The sequence below is a fragment of the Nyctereutes procyonoides genome, unplaced genomic scaffold (assembly GCF_905146905.1).
Source record: "Nyctereutes procyonoides isolate TBG_1078 unplaced genomic scaffold, NYPRO_anot_genome, whole genome shotgun sequence".
In the NCBI taxonomy this organism is placed as follows: Eukaryota; Metazoa; Chordata; class Mammalia; order Carnivora; family Canidae; genus Nyctereutes; species Nyctereutes procyonoides.
This window is the reverse complement of record NW_026575117.1, coordinates 2,452,105-2,469,506: the sequence shown is the minus strand read 5'-3', so window position 1 is coordinate 2,469,506 and position 17,402 is coordinate 2,452,105. Positions and strand designations below refer to the sequence as shown.

Genomic DNA, 17,402 nt, shown 5'->3' with positions numbered 1-17,402 from the left:
CCCCCCTAATCCATGAGTTGTTTTCCTTTGAATAAAGGACTTCAAGCAAAACTGTTTTAGTTTTGTCATTTGACAGTTCACACTCCTCAGACCTGGAGCATCAGATCCCCTCCCAGTATTTTCATTCAAGATGTGTCCAGAAACATATCAAGAGTAATCATCCTCCTTGCCATGTTTTTCATTTCATTAAAAGGGTAAACTCTAAAAAGGGAGGCAGAGATTATGTCAGGTTTATTTGCCAGACTGACCTGGCCGAGATCTTCAATAAATATTAGGTGAACAGACTATGTGACTTTAAATATTTACACACAATCACCCCTATCTCCAAGTCTTTTATAATATATTCTAAAGGTGACATCTCCATTGAGATGTGGAGTTTCTCTATTGAGATGTGCTTCTGAACAAGCCCTAAGGCCCTGGCTTCTCACTTGCACTGCAGAGTGTAAGTAAAGCTGAGGCCATTGGTCCTTGTCTTCGGGCCAGGTACACTTCAGAGAATCCATCCAGCCAAACCCCATCTTCTACATGGCTTCTCTGTCCTTGGACACTTTGGCTCCCAGGTCCTATGGATCCATACCTGACTCTCTTGTTCTTGGGAATTTGTGGTCAGATCTGCTGCTAATGCCCACTGAAGTCATTCACGAGGAACTAATTTCATGAGAGCAGAGAGCACACCTGACCAAAATCAGTGTAAGCACAGCACAGTGCCAGGCACATAGGTAATGAGTTGGTTAATGACTCCATTTCTGGTTGCTACCCCTGCTTCTTCTGGGAATGTCTGCTATTCCTATGTTCTCACCCTTTTGGCCACAAGACTCTTGGTCTAGTCCTGATCTCCAAGCCCTGGAACGGGAGCTGTCATTCGTATGATGGACAATGCATTGACATTTCAATAGAGATACTTCTAAGCCTCTTGCTTGGGATTGCATGATAAATTCACAGTAACATTTCCAGGAAGGGATAGTTACACATATGGGGTTTGAGGAGATTTCTCAGGAGTCGATGGCGTTAGGAACTCAAATATGAAGGAGTAGAGAGGAGAGTTATTCTGGAAGGAAGTCAGTGTTCTTCATTCTTCCTCAATATTTCTGGTCAATTCAGTGATTTTTTTTCCTTTGCGGGGAGGCAGAAGGGATGTATTGGTGTTTAGATGACGTTCTCATAGGCAAATGACTTTGGTGTGTCTGGCGATGTGGGGGGAGAGTGGGGTTTCTCCATCTGTTAGGCAGATATAAAGAGGCAAATTGCTGAGGTGGGAGGGCGCTGGATCCCACCAGGAGACCCCACCACCCCAGACACCCTTCCTTGCCAAGGTCACCCATCCCAAACCTCCCACTGTAGAGAAACTATTACTTAAGGTTACACCACATCTACTTGCTGAATGCTTAGTGAACTGAACTTTACTTCCAATTATCCTATTACTTTCCTACTATTATGCAAACTGCTTTGCTCATCTTCATCCTTTCTGACCCATTTGGGAGGGGAGATGGGAAGATACCATTGCTTCTGCCAAGTGTGATCTGTGAAGGAATAAGCTTTAAAGCTAGCACACTAGTAGCATAACTGGGGAGAGGTTGCAAACCAGATGTAACATAGTTAGACCAAAGAAAAGCAACAGAAATCTCTCCTGCTTCCAGCTTACTGGTGGCTCAGAAGCAAGCTGGAGTTGTCTCCCCGGCAATCCTCCTCTCTGAGGCCCAAGCCTTGGACTTTCCTCCATCCAAATCCTCAGGATCCTGTTGATTTTCCTGATCATCCCTACCTAGAACCTCTCTCCCTCTCTATTTGCTCCATATTACCGCATTCAACTCCTAAAACATAATTATCATTTATTCCATATATTCTGTGTAACCCTAAGCAAAGGGAATGGGATGTACTGGGGAAAATTTTTAATATCAGAGAATATGAAATCCCTGGGCCCCAACACATTTTCAGCTAAGCTTGCACCAGGAAGAGATGAGACAAGTAAGGTAAATCTCAGCTCTAAAGCTTCTTACCTTTGGGGGTATTTGCACAGAGAAATAAAGTGTATTTGCAGAATTTTCTTCTGGAATACAGTTCTATTAAAAAAAGAAAAAAGAAATCATAGGGTCATCTAGACAAGCCCAAAGAGACACCCAGAATCCAGAGAAGAGAAAGCAGAGATGGGAGGATGGCCAAGGAGGAAGAGAGGTTCTGGACCAAGAATGAGGACAGGGAGGGACTCTTGTTGGTGAGTGCTATCATAATGATTAAAACCTTTTTTTTTTTCAAGAAGCAACTGCCTGATTTTTAAGCTGTGTTGTATTTAAATAAATTTGAAAATGTCTAAGGTATAGAAGTCCCATGAGCTATGAGCAGCCTAAGGTGATTGGAGGATAATTTGAAGTAATATTGCTAGTGTTGCAAGTAAGCTTTTCCTTTGACCTAAAGGGCCCTCGGAGCAAATATGTGAGGATGACTGATGGGTCAAAACAACAAAACTACAATGATAGCAACAGCAAAAGCTCCTTCCAGGCTGGAGAAAAGTATCCTGGGTCCATGATGTTTTCTCCTGAAATCCAGGATAGTTTTGTGGCCTCTTGGGAGTATGTCTTGAGCAGAGAAGTAGGAGGATGGTGATAAAGCAATCCATTTTGACATAAGCCAGGCTGGGTGGAGCCCAGAGCAGTGTCCCCTGTGAGGCAGAAAGGAGCTCTCAGGACACTAACAGCTTCAAAAGGAAGTGCAATGTCTCCTCTCAGAAAGGTTGTAGGTAAGCACAGGAAGATACAACCTGAGACACCAAGGGCTGCACTGAAGCTGGCTTGCTGAGGCCCCAAAGTGCTTTTATTTCTTCATTAAATGGGCCAATGTAGAAAAGTGCTCTATGGCCTCTATGGAGCTAGCCCGGCTGGGGCTACTGTGATTCCTGGGGGGCCTTTTGAAGTTGTCTGCCTAGGTCATGTCTCCAAATTGTCTTATTATTTGGGTTTCTTTAAACTTATGATCTTCTTTTCAAAGAGTTTCCTTTGAGTTGACCATGTGTTTGCTTATTTCAGCTTGGTGTCCCGCACCTAAAAGCCTTGATTGTGGGCCTAAAGCAACTGTGGGCCCCAGAAACGTCTCCTGATGGAAAAGGCATCTCCACAGCCAGTGGTCTGACACCATAACTCAAACATGAGGCCAAAGTCACACTTCTCTACCTGCTGTCTTTTGCAAAAGGAGTTTGGCCTGTTGAGTGGCCCTTGGGAACAGCAGAGGGGAGAGGCCCATAGATTACCTGAGATAGATCCCAGGGTGAGCATTACTGGCTGGGTCAGACCCAGGGGCTCAGAACCAGAGGTCCCTGACTCTGGCACAGGAAAGTATCCATAAGGACTTGGGGAGACACAGATGTGTTGGATTTCAAGGGATTCATCCTCATAATCCATGTTGCTCAAGTCCACAGAGAAATCTTAACTAAAGCAAGGAGGGTCTTAGGAAGATCAGGCCCCAGGAAAGATGGGAAAGGACTCACATAAACACAACTGATTGTGTCATACACTGGGGTCTCTCCAGAAGGGGGATAGTAGTTAAGAATTTCCTGATGAGTATCCATTCCCTTCTTCTCTTCAATGGACTCTGAAAACCAAGGTGGGAGAGAATCAGAGCTGGCCCTCCTCTGATTCACCACCTCCACCATCCTACCCCCTGGAAGACCCACTTCGGATGACTTCCATGCTGGCTTCCCTACAACTGAAAGGTATTCTGGGACATGGGACTTTCAGGGCTACATGCAGGAAAATCCCACAATGAACTGGTTACTGTGGTTACTTCACTATCCAAATTCTGGGTGAAGGCAGACAAAGGGGAAGCAGAGAAAAGTCAGAAACACTTTCAGAGTGCTTTCAAGAGGGAGGAAAGATCTTAACAACTGCAATTTATATGCAACTGGTGCTTAGGTCCCTTCACAACACCCCATATGGACAGTATTGGGGGAACTTGAGAAGACGAATCAGCAGGGATGTGGAGCATGGGGTTTGGCATGGAGAGACAGACAGGCCTGCTCAGGAGGAATGTGTCTAGACTGAGGTGGGGAGTAAAGAGAGGTCTCTGGAATTTATTCAATGAGGAGGACTGGGTCTGGTTTGAGGGCTCTGACAGGGCAATTGGAAGGGCTGGCTGGAGTGTGTTGGTCTCTGGGACCTCAGAGTTGGAGGCCCTTGTCTCCCGGGTCAGAGACGCAGTCAGCAGTGTAGGGCTTGTGTCAACAGGAGGACCACAACTTCCCTCTGGGGGAAGGGGAGGAGTGGGCACTGGAGAGGGAACTGGGAGGACTTCGGACTTAGAAGAGAAGCACTCCCTTACTCCAGAATTAAGGAGTCAGGATGACTGTGCTTTCCTTGGGGACAGAGAGTGTGACTGCTTCACTTAGTGCCTTGTACCAGGACGGACACACAGTTCAACAAGTATTTGTTGAATAGATGAGGGAACAAATGCATGAATGAGGCTGAAAGCAAAAATAGTGCATGCTCTACCTTTTCTTCTTTCTCTCCGCATAAACAGAATAACTGGCACCAGGGTAAAGGCAGTGAGCATGAAGAGCAATGCTCCCAGGAAGTACAGGACCACGGAGGATTCGGAGTCATCAGCAGTACCTTTAAAGAGAGAATCGGTGGAGGCACAGGGATGGGAGAGGAATCAGCTAGGGAAGACGACCCAACTATTGGAGCAACTGCCACCATCCTCCCAGTGGGGTGACTTCCCAGGGGCCTCCAGGTTTCATGGGCTGTTCCGCTGGGGACCAGCAGCTGAAGAAGGTATAGGTCGTGAGACAGAGGCCCCTGGAGAAAGAGAGGAGACAGTCACCTTCACAGAGCTTCCAGGCAAAGACAGGATTTGAAGAATTGCTGCTGATGGGGTTCCTGGCCACGCAGATGAAGGTCATGCCCCCTTTCCCCAGCCTCCAGGATATGGGGAGGATGGAGCCATTATAGGACTCATTGGCTGCCTGCCCCAGGGACTCCCAGCTGTAGGTCACATCCTCTCCTCCCTGGTCCACGAAGCAGGTCAAATTAGTCACACAGGTGCCATTCTCTTTGTTCTGCAGACCCATGGTAACCTTGGGCTTTGATAGGTGCTCTGCAAGAGAAATGGACAACCGAGAGTAGAAACTATGCTGTTTCTGAATTATTCTTGTACAGCGTAGACCTGGGGTGCAGAATCTCTGGGGTGCTACAGAGTGGAGAGGAAGCAGCAATTCATAGCAGAATTCTCATTCTTATCTGGGAAGTGGAACTGTCTAGGTCTACCTTCCCACAGCTATATAAAAGTAATAATGATAGCAATAGAAATAATGATAATGCAACAAGAACGCAGCTGCCATTTTCGAAGCAAAGCTATATGCTATATGGCCAGCCTTGTGCTAGATGCATTTTAAATGGGAGCTAATTTTATGTTTTTTAGACGCTTCCTATTCTTATGTCTTCAGGCTTCCTTGAAGAGACTTTCACTTTATGCTCCAGGAGCGAATAGTGTGGGAATAATATTTCTGATCCTCCTCTGCTCATTTTTCTCCCCGAGAGGATGAGCAATTGGTTCATGGATGAGATGGTGAGAATCTGACATCCAACATCATTTCATTACTACATTTCTCTACTTTGAGCTCTTAAGATTGCCGTTTAAGTGTGATTTGCCCTTTCTCTCTCCCCCACCTAGGTTGACTGCATAATGCATGCTCTCTGTTCCTTTCAACTATGTCTATGTGGAGGACACACCTGGATCAAGGTACAAGGCCCACCTCTTTTTTTTTTTTTCCCACCTCTTAAGGGCAAACCTGGAGGCCCATTTCTGGGTATCCCTGATCCTGCAGCTCAGTTATTTTTATAACTTGTTGACTAATTGTTCATCTTCCCTGAATGGGCTCCAAGGTCTAGACTTGGGGGAAAATATTTCTCCTATCTAGTTTCACCAGAAAAAATAAAGCTGATATTTTTATCTTCCTTTTGATTCTTGTGTGGATTTCTCGATTGGCTGGAAACTGTAGGGAAGGAGGTGTAATTGATGTTTACACACAATAATCGTTCTAAGATAGGTATCCCCTTCCTCCTCATTATAGATACGGAAACCAAGTTTCACAGAGCTTAAGTAGCCTGGCTAAGGCCATGCAGTTAGTAGGTCGAGAAGCCAGCATTTGACTTGTGTGATCACTGCTTCCCCTTTCACCCATCCTCTGCACTGTATTGCCTCTTGCAGAATAGGAAGGGGCCTTAGGGGTCAACTATATCTACTTCATCCATGCAGGAAACCTCTTCCACATTCTTGCCAAGTGTCTATCCAACCTTTGTTGGACATCTCCAATATCAGAGTGTTTACCACTTTATGAAGGCAGTCATCCACCTTTGGAACTGATTCTGCTCACCATAGACACGCAGCCCATACCGCTGGATGAAGGGCTCTTTGAAGGAAGAGCTGTATATCACCACGTGGTAGTCACCCGAGTCACTCTTATTCAGTTTGCTGAGCTTCAGGGAGTAGTTTCCATGTAGGAAATCCACCCTTTTCTTATTATGACTGTGGGTCACTATGACATTGGCTTGTCTGTCTGGCGTTCTTGGTTGTATGGTGATGAGGGGGGTTGTGTTGAAGATCCAGACAATGCTGTCAATCTGAATTCCTGGGAGCTTCAGAGGGAAAGTCACAGACCCACCAAGGTCACCAACTAGCTCCTTCAGAGCTCCAGAGGTTACTGGCCCTGCAGACACAGAGAACCATAAAATAAACCTAAGTCGCCGCCCTTGCCACCAAATTACTCACCTGCTTTGGGTCTTGGGAAGGTCCCAAGAAACTCTCTGGGGCCAACCCAACTAAGCCCTTGGGAAGCCCTTTGAAACCTCACTCACGCAAAGGCATTGAAGTCAGAATGCTTTGCCTGAAAGGAGGGAGTACAGGTGAACCCACCCCTTCCCAGAGACCTCAGGCTGGAAAGACCAAGCTCTGAGGTAGCTCATGAGGCCAGCTTCATCTTGGATAAGTTCCCATTAGGGGACAAGTGAGGAGGTTTTCATCCAAATCCCCCTTTGGGACTCCAGATTGCTCCTGGGAGTGCTGATTTTTTTTTGGGGGGGGAGTACTGATTTTGATGCAGATGCAGAAGCAGCAGCTTGTCTGTTAATGGGGGCAATGGTTCTCAATTAGAGATCAGGACACTGGGGAGGGAGCTCTAAGTTCCTAGTGATAAGAGCTTGGAAACTTACAGGTGTTTCATTTTCTGTTTTCTGATAAATTAGAGTGCATTTGAGATCATCCCTAAGTAAGGATTTCACTCACTGGAATTTCTGTGTCCTTTCTTAAGTGGAAAGCCAAAGCATGAATTACTGGATGCTTTACAGTATGCCCAGACTGACTCATGATGCTTACCCCCAACTATTAGGAGTTGTAGTAGGGGTTCACTTCGCTGAGAAATTTTTGTTTCACCACAACCTTAATTCACCTCAAAAAGTACGATGTATAAACAACTGCCACTGGTAATGTGGTTCTGGATGGAAAATAGTCAAGAATAGCTGTGGAAAAAGCTTCCAGGAGTAGCTCACAGAGCATTTCTAGTGAACAAGTATAGGGAATGAATCTTCTACCTGTTAAGATCTGAGGGACAGACTCATGATAGCACAGAGCACAAATGGAATTTAGATAGGGGCTAACAGCTTAAAGCATCTACTGTGATCTCATTTAACTTTTAAAACAGTGCTTAGAGGAAGGATTTTTTTAAAAAAATATTCTCCTCTTACAGAACAGGAACCTGAGCCATAATGAGTTAAATGACTTGCTAAAAGTAATAGTCTAGTAAGAGGCAGAGATCACATCAGTACCCATAGGATCGAGGCCTCATAGGTCATCACTTATTTTTTTTTAATTTTTTAAAATTTATTTATGAGAGAGAGAGAGAGAGAGAGAGAGGCAGAGACACAGGCGGAGGGAGAAGCAGGCTCCATGCACCGGGAGCCCGACGTGGGATTCGATCCCGGGACTCCAGGATCGCGCCCTGGGCCAAAGGCAGGCGCTAAACCGCTGCGCCACCCAGGGATCCCTAGGTCATCACTTATAAACGAGAAAACCAAATAGCAGAGATTGAAAGAAAGTATTCAAGGATCAAAAATAGCGGCAAAACTAAAAACAGAACCCATTTTATTTATTTATTCTTAAAAGTGTGCTCCATACAGGTACAAAACCCAGTTATTTCCCCTTCTACCTCTTAACATATGGGTCATGGGGAAATTTCTAAGAGCACAGAAATGAGGAAATAAAGAAAAAAATTTAAGTCATTTCTACACCCAATGTGGGGCTCAAACTCATAACCCTGAGATCAAGAGTCACACGCTTCACCAACTGGGCCAGCCAGGGGCCTTAGGAAAATCTTTTTAGAAACTAACAAAGTAACCAGGCTATCGGCTCCTGACAGTTGTATTGTAGTGAGGCAGCTGCTGGGCTGCGCCATGACTTTTGTAGGCTGTATTCACTTTTGCCTTAGTTGGCCCTTCATCCATAAAAAAATACTAAAAATTATATTTTATGACTACACTGGTATAAAAATGGATATAGTGCCAGCTAGATTCATTATTACATATTATTATTGTTACCATATTCATTTTTCTTCTGATTTTGAAAGACATTCAAACTACTGTGGGCATTGTGCCTAACTGGCTCTGTGTGATTAACCAAGTATCCAGGTTCTATTTTGTGTCAAAGCTGGATCCGTTTATATATATATATATATATGTGTATATATATATATGGGTATATATATATACACACACATAAATATATGATTTTTTAAATTTATTTATTTATTTATTCATGAGAGACACACAGAGAGAGGCAGAGACACAGGCAGAGGGAGAAGCGGGCTCCATGCAGGGAGCCCGACATGGGACTTGATCTGGGGTCTCCAGGATCACGCCCTGGACCGAAGGCTGGTGCTAAACCGCTGAGCCACCAAGGCTGCCCTATATATATGATTTTTAAAAATTTATTTATTCATGAGAGACACAGAGAGAGAGTCAGAGACATAGGCAGAGGGAGAAGAGGGCTCCTTGTGAGGAGCCTGATGTGTGACTCGATCCCAGGATCCCAGGATCACACCCTGAGCCAAAAGCAGATGCTCAACCACTGAGCCACCCAGGCATCCCACCATATATATATATATATTTAATTGAAGTATAGTTGACATACAATAATTATATTAGTTTTAGGTGTACGATATAGTAATTCAATAATTCCATACTTTATGCAGTGTTCACCATGATAAGTGTAGTCACTGTCTGTCACCATACTACGTTATTAGAACATTACTGACTCTATTCTCTGTTCCTTACTTTTCATGTCTGTAACTTATTTATCTCATAGCTGGAAGTTTGTACTTCTTCATCCTCTTCACCTATTTCACTCATCCCCCCCCTCCTCACTCCCTCTTCCCTCTGGCAACCATCAGTTTGTTTTCTGTATTTATGAGTCTATTTCTATTTTTTGTTTGGTTGTTTGTTTTAGATTCCACATCCGAGTGAAATCATACTGTATTTGTCTTTCCCTGTCTGACTTATTTCACTTAGCATAAATACCCCGTGGGTCCATCCACGTTGTTGCAAATTGCAAGATTTCATTCCTTTTTGTGGCTGAGTAATATTCCATTGTGTGTCTAACCCACGTCTTCCTTATCCATTCATCTATTGATAGACACCTGGGCTGCTTCCATATCTTGGCTATTATAATAATGCTGCAGTAAACATAGAGATGCTTAGGGTTAGGGTCTTAATTTTCTTGGGGTAAATGCCCAGCGGTGGAATTACTGGCCCATATGGTATTTCTATTTTTATCTTTTTGAGGAAACTACATACTGTTATCCACAGCGGCTGTACCAATTTACATTCGCACCAACAGTGAGCTAGGATTGCCTTTTCTCCATACCCTCACCAACATTTGTTATTGCTTGTCTTTTTGATATAGCCATTCTGACTGGTATGAAGCAATATCTCATTGTGGTTGATTTGCATTTCCCTGGTAATTAGTGATGTTGAACATCTTTTCATGCATTTATCGCTCATCTCTAGACATAGAAATTTTCTTTGGAAAAATGTCTGTTCCGGTTCTCTGCCCATTTTTAATTGGAGTATTTGTTTTTTTTGGTGTTGTCTTACCATAATGTTTTCTACCTCCCTTGCACTGATGCAACTCATTCCTCTTCTAGCAAAAGACAAACTCCTGTACTGTCCTATGCAGGGATCTAAAATTGCTTCACTAGGGATTTATTTTCATAGTTTCTGCTAAAACCCAACTACCCTGGCAAGAGTTCCCAATATAGTTGCTATGTATTAGGGTTGAGTATGTGCTAAACATTTATTATAAAGATTATGCCTAACACCTAAAGCAATCCTGAAAACTAGGAATTTTGATCCTTTTACACAGGGATCAACAACCTATATAGTCCATGGGTCAAATGTGGCCTGCTGCCTATTTTGTTAAATGAAGGTTTATTTGAATACAACCATGTTCTTTATTTAAAAGATTTTAAAAATCATTTATTTATTTATTTATTTATTTATTTATTTATTTATATAGAGACAGCTGGAGTGAGGAGGAACAGAGTGGGAGGGAGAGGGACAAGCAGACTCTGTGCTGAGTGCAGAGCTTGATGTAGGGCTCCATCCCATGACCCTGAGATCATGACCCTAAGATCATGACCTGAGCTAAAACTAAGAGTAGGAGTCCCAACTGACTGAGCTACCCAGGTACCCCAGGACACAGACATGTTCTTTCATTTCTATATTATTTATTGCTGCTTTTCCACTACAAATGCCGAGTTGAATAATTTCGACAGAGGTTATATTGCCTGCAAAGGTTAAAGTATTTACTATCTGACCCTTTACAACAAAAATTTGTTAACTTTGATTTGATGAGGGATGCCTGGGTGGCTCAGCAGTTAGGTGCCTGCCTTTGGCCCAGGACATGATCCTGGGGTCGTGGGATCGAGTCCCACGTCGGGCTTCCTGCATGGAGCTTGCTTCTCCCTCTGCCTGTGTCTCTGCCTCTCTCTCTCTGTGTCTCTCATGAATAAATAAATACAATCTTTAAAAAAAAAACAAAACAACTTTTGATTTGATGAGAAAACTGAGATTCAAAAAAACCTAAATAACTTGTCCAAAGGCACAAAACTAGTAGGTGATGATTCAAAGATATAACCCAGTGTCACTCCAGCTCCGGAGCCTGGGGTCTTTCCACTATGGCTCAGTTTGAGGGCCCCGGGGCATTTGTGCTAGCTCCATCCCTCTCTCTCACTCCTCTTCAGCAGCAAGGGCTCAGGTGTCAATTCTGAAGCCCTTGGGCCTTACGGAATGCAGTTTTCCCCTCATGTTCTTTGGTGACCTTCCTTCAAGCACAAGCTGCTCTACTAGTGCCCCAGAGAAAGGGAATCTGATGCTACCAAATGTTGACCTAGTCCCTTGATTACAGTTTTGGAATTTTAACCAAGTTTTTCTGCTAAATTTATCTCCAAAAGTACTGGCTTCCCCCCTGGGTAAATGCCTTTCTTGGCAGCTGATTCCTGTTTTCAAACATTGCTGCCCCCTGCCCCCCATAATTTATCAGTCAGTGCATACATTCTTTGGATCCCTTGAGACTTTATCAAGTCATTCTGTTAAGGAATCGGATTTTTCAAAAAGTTGCTCCCCATCATCTCTAATACTAAAGCAGGATGCTCTGTCTTTGATCATCTCAACAGCTATCAAAACAGACCCAGTACATGCTACAAAGTCAGTGTCAGTTTGAACTGATCAACTAATGTTTACATCCTTTTACTTCAACATAAGGTGAATAATTTGCAGTCTAATAAAGACTGGTTATCACTTGGCCCCAAAGAGGTGTAATCTTGGACTTTTACACAAGGTTTGGGAAGATTGGGACACCTGAGGGGCTCAGCAGTTGAGCATCTGCCTTCAGCTCAGGGCATGATCCCAGGGTCCTGGAATCGAGTTCCGCATGGGGCTCTCTGTGGAGAGCCTGCCACTCCCTCTGTCTATGTCTCTGCCTCTCTCTCTCTCTCTCTCTCTCTCTCTCTCTCATGAATAAGTAAATAAGATCTTTGGGGAAAAAAAAGGTTTGGAAGGTGTTTAAGCTGAAAAGATGATAGAGCTGCAAGGATGTGGCTTTAGCATTACAGCATGTGTGCACACACTTAGGCTAGGGGCAATCATTTTTTCACCCCTTCACACATACGGTGCTATATCCTCTGGGTGAATGCCAAGACAGAGGTGACTGTTAGAGGGATCTAGAAACAAGAGGCTTCTGTCCAAAGCTGAACTGAATTTCCCTGCTCTGTGGTCTACATAGATCATCCTGTCTTCATTCAGTCATTCCTTCTGAATTGTGAGGAATTCACACAATTGGTGAATTGTAAGAATTGATCTTGTTCCATATTTGTGCCAGGCACTGTCTAGGAGCTGAGGATATAACTAGGGAGCAACACCATCCTGATCCTGTACTCATGGAGTTAGGAGATAGTCATTAAATAAGTGGCTGTATGGGTTATGAAAGGGGAAGTAGTAGGCACTGGGGGAACCTATAATAGGGAGACTGAATACGAACCTTTGCCAGGATTTGGGGTGGATGAAAGTGTTTCAAGAAGTACAGAGCCTTCTGCCACACAGTAGGAAGTGGGAGGGGAGGGCTAGGAGCAGTGTTATGAGACAGGCCTTGAGAAGGCTTCTCATTTTTAATTCTCAATTCCCCAACGATGGCTAGAAGTGAGAAACAGAGATTTCCCGAGACTTCTTTGGATGGCTTCTCAGCAGAATGGGCTTCTCCAAAGGTGGCCTGGAACTTAATGCCTATAGACCGACCATTCACTGGCTAATTCAAAGCAAAACACTATGTCCAATCACCATGCATGGTGAGATCTCTTGTAGCAAGTGTTCCCTGCCAACTTGCCTTTGGAGGTGGGGGGAGCTGGAGCAGGAGACCCTCTGGCTTCCGTCCTGGCCAAGACTCAGATATTTTGGCATCAAAAAGTCAACTGTAAGATGCTCTTCATAACAGGAAGGGAAACACAGCTCCTCCCCTTTGCCACCTCCTTTTCCTCTGGGTTATCACCTCCTCCTCTTCACCTGTTCCCCCACAAAATGCAAGAATTGAGTAGAGCAAAGGAGCCAAGTTAGGAGGAAGGGACATCATTAGTACAGCCAGAATCAAGAGATGGTACCCAGGAGGAAGACTTCACGGTAGGGGAGGCTGTAAAGCTCACTTCCTGCTTGCCAGCCTGGTCCCCAAGCACCTCTACCAGGATGCAGTGCCTCCCTTAGAATGTACCAGCATATCATGGCATCTTATGGAATGGGATGGAAACCAGAGCATCTCAGAGCTGGGAGAGGTCTTAGGGACTACTTAGTTCCATCCCACTTCACAGGTCAGGAGACTGATGCTTCAAGGGTCACAGTGACATGCTCTAAGTCAGTGGAGCCAGGACTCCTAGGGCAGGGCTTCCCAAGGTATGCCCCCAACACCCCTGAAGCCTGTAGCACTGCCTCAGTGTGTTTCTGAAGAGCTTAGAGAAAGTATTGGGGGCGAAGATGGGTGATGGGGTGGAGGCTCAGAGGCTCTTTTTCCATCAAGGAGGCTCTGACTCTATACAGTAATTTACACATTTGATTCTGCATAAGATTTCATTTCATAAAAGCAAATTCCTGCTTGAGAAAGAAAAAAACAATTTTGGAGACTACTGCTTCTTACCCAATTTCCCCGTGACTAATGTACCATGGAGAGAGAATTTTAAATCAGCACCATGTCTGGTACACATGGAACAGAGATTTGCAAACCTCTCGATATGCCATATGCCTTTGCCAACACTCCAGCCCAGCCCTAATCCACCACGTTCATGTACAAGCTCCCAGTGCTCTGTCCCTCACTCATCTCCCTCTACTCCCTCTTGTCTCTTCTGGTCCTCTCAACACCTCCCCAGTACCTGCTCATCACTTTTTTTTGTTCTCCTTTTATTGTCTCAACACCACTGCATCACTTGATCCTCACAAAAATCTGTGAGGAGGGGTGGGAAACACAGATTATTGTGCCTATTTTCCAGATGAGAAACTTCTCTTTGGCCCTTCTGAACTCAGCCAAGGTGGTTCCCTGTTGGTATATCCACATCCTGGAGACGGAATGACCTGCTCTTCTCGGGCATTTTCAATCTGTAGTTACCTTGGTCTCAGGTAGCTGGAGACGTAAAGAATGTCAACTAGCTTTCCTGAGGAAGATTCAGCTAAACTACACATTTACTGAATACTTCTCCAATATCAGGCATAGCATTAGTGAATTTGGTGTGATGGAAAGAGCACTAGCTTTGGAAACTCAATCTCGGCTCTACTTTTTAGTGTCTGTATGATCTTGCCCAAGATACTTGACCTCTCAAGCACCAGTTTCTTTATGAAAGGATAATAATGTCTATCTTTATAGATGTAGACAAATGCCTTGGACATAGGCAGAACTTAAAACACATGATTATTACTATCCTATATGTCTCATTTAAAACATCATAGTAATTCTGGAACTTCATTTTCTGTTATGTACTTGTGTGAACCAAGGATCAGAGGCTGAGTAACTTATCCTCCATAATAGCTACTGAGTCAAATCCAGGAGTCCTTGTTCAAGGCCAGCACTGCTTCCACTGTCCTGCCCATGAGAGGCTCTAGGACAGTCTTGGACTCCTTTCAGCCGTGGGAGGTGTACTTCACAGGCTATCCACAGCCTTCTTGAGGAGAGCACACACACACCTACCCTGCTGCCCACAGTTTAGGTTTCAGGTAGGCACCTGGGGTTTTGAAAAGCACTGCTGTGTCCTTCCCATGTCACCTTCAAGTTCCACTTCTGATCACTGTTTCTATTCAGGGAGTGGTTTTTAAAATAAAAGCCTCTAGGGCCACTTGCTTAGAACCAGGTGCTTCCTAAATACGCAAAATTCTTTTGCATTCAAGGAGGTTAAACAGTCTGCAGATGCTGAACCCTTAGTGAGGCCAGGTGGTGGTGGGGGGGACAGGACTGGGAGCGCTGGCTGACTATGTGGTCTTGGGCAGGTCACTTGAGGCAGGCTGAGGCACACATAAACATAGCAGCCAAGCCCTTAGAGGGAGACCTCATGGTGGTACCCCATGAGTTTGGTGACCAGAGAGATATCTCTAAATTACGGGGCTCCAGGTCCTTCCTGAGAGTCCTGAGGATAGTAAAATCTTCAAAGACTCGAGTTCTTGTGACAGGAACAGAAGTCTTCATAGAAGGACTTCTTCAGCCCTTCATAGTATTAAAAATAAAATACCTACAGTATGAGCAGTTTTTCTAAGTAGAGACTGATTGAATTATTTGGGTTAAGAGAGAAAATTCAAATGTTTCCTTCCATTAATATCCTTGTTATGCATAATCATTTAAAAATACTTTTCTAAATATATTTCTAATATATTTCTAAATATATACTTATAAATATGTTTAAGTATAAATATTTAAAATATATATCTATAAATAAATAAATATATTCCTGTATGATCTCAGTTTGATTTTAAAATAGTCCTCAAAGGGAAGGAAAGAGGAGGCCCAGGGAAGAAAGCATTCTTTATTTAATTGATCTGATCTAGATTAGAATACAGGTCTTTCTAATACCCAATACCCCTTCTTTCAGCCATTCCTTCCTGGGACAGTTGAAGGAGAGTCTATGCCTACAGTTATTCATTCTTAGTATTTTCTTCCTTTCTTGTGATTTAGAGACCACTGATTATAGAAAGATATTAGATGAAGTAGCAGAGCTACCTGAGTTGGACCAGAGTTCCAGAGTAGACCCAGAAGCCTAGAGATATACGTCAGGATAGGGAAGGCAGTCAGGAGAATAGGAGGATCTGGACTCACCTGTGAGCTGGAAGAGGAGAAAGAAAATGATGAAGTGCACTGGGGGAACAAGCATGTTGTCCTCCGGATGTCTGTCATTAAAATGAACTATTTCCTTCTCGCAGTGCTCACATCCCTTCCCCTACCACTTGCAAGTGTAGGAGGAGTCATGAAAATGAGAAGTGTGAACAAACCATTTTTATTTTTTCCAATGCTTCTCTTACTTGCTAGTTTTTTTTAAGATTTTATTTATTTATTCATGAGAAACAGAGAGGCAGAGACACAGGCAGAGGGAGCAGCAGACTCCATGAAAGGAGCCCGATGTGGGAGTCCATCCTGGGTCTCCAGAATCCCACCCTGGGCTGAAGGCAGCGGTAAACCGCTGAGCCACTCAGGCTGCCCCTCTTACTTGCTAGTTGTAGGTGGTCAATAAGGGATGGAAAAATGAGTTGAATCTCAAAGGTGATGAAATCCTTCATTTTACATATGAGGAATCATTGGCTCAGAGATGCTAGGAATTGACCAAGGCCATATGGTCAGTCTTTTCTGCTAAATTATATGACCGCTCAGATCCTCAAAACATAGGAAATGTTAAAAAGAGAAGATTAGAAGGAGGAGAAAAGGGTAGCGCTGGTGATCATAATATTTACCGAGTTTTGCAAAGTGGCAGGAGTATATGCATTCTTTTATTTATTCCTCATAACAACCCTGTGAAATACTACCATAATTCTTATTTCCCAGATGAGAAAATCAAGGCTTAGAGTATATTACAGCAAAATTAAAAACTTATTTTAACTAAATATGAGAGACAAAAAGTTAAGCCATATAGAGGGGAATGATATTTATAATACATTTATTCCACAAGAGTCTTATATCCATAATGCATAAAGAAGTCTTACTATTGGAGCACCTGTGTGGCTCAGTAGTTGAGCATCTACCTTTGTCTCAGGTCATGATCCCAGGGTCCTAGGATTGAGCCCCACACCAGGCTTCCCATGGGAAGCTTGCTTCTCCCTCTGGCTGTGTCTCTGCCTCTCTCTGGGTCTCTCATGAATAAATAAATAAAACCTTTTAAAAAAAGAAGACTTACCATCAATAAGAATTAGGCAGACAACACAAAGAACAAGAAACTGAAATAGGTATTTCATAAAAAAAGATATCCAAATGGGAAATAAAGAGAAATCACTAGGAAAATGATGTCAGTAGGAATAGCTAAAAGGTCAATAGAGGCACTAAATGAATTCTAAAAAAATTTCTAATAATAACTTTTAAGAAGAAAAGAAAGGAAAAATGGTGACACCAAAAAGAGAGTAAGCAAAAACAGTAAAATGGTATACCTAAATTCAATTATATCAGTAATTACACTAAGTATAAATAGACTCAATATTCCAATTAAAAAGCAAAGATTTTTTAAATGAATAAGAAAACAAAATGAAATTATATGTTGTCTACAAGAAGTGAGCTTATAAATAAAGACACAGTTGGGTTGGAAAGTAAATGGATGGATATATAACATTCGGCCACTAGGCTTAAGAAAGCTGGACTAGCTTTAT

General features: G+C 43.4%; 1 protein-coding gene across 2 annotated transcripts; it reads right to left on the bottom strand.

The window, feature by feature from the left end:
• Positions 1-234: 234 nt before the first annotated feature.
• SLAMF7 (SLAM family member 7) lies at positions 235-15,957 on the bottom strand. 2 transcript variants are annotated; one of them, XM_055334152.1, is made up of 7 exons: positions 15,871-15,957; positions 6,362-6,694; positions 4,810-5,082; positions 4,479-4,598; positions 3,479-3,582; positions 1,998-2,060; positions 235-1,218 (listed from the first exon to the last, which is right to left on the bottom strand). In XM_055334152.1, exons 1-7 carry the CDS (start codon positions 15,923-15,925, stop codon positions 1,147-1,149), a joined length of 1,020 nt encoding a protein of 339 aa, XP_055190127.1. In that variant the 5' UTR covers positions 15,926-15,957; the 3' UTR covers positions 235-1,146. The 2 variants fall into 2 exon arrangements, with proteins under 2 accessions (XP_055190127.1, XP_055190128.1); XM_055334153.1 differs by lacking the exon at positions 3,479-3,582.
• Between the last annotated feature and the right edge of the window lie 1,445 nt (positions 15,958-17,402).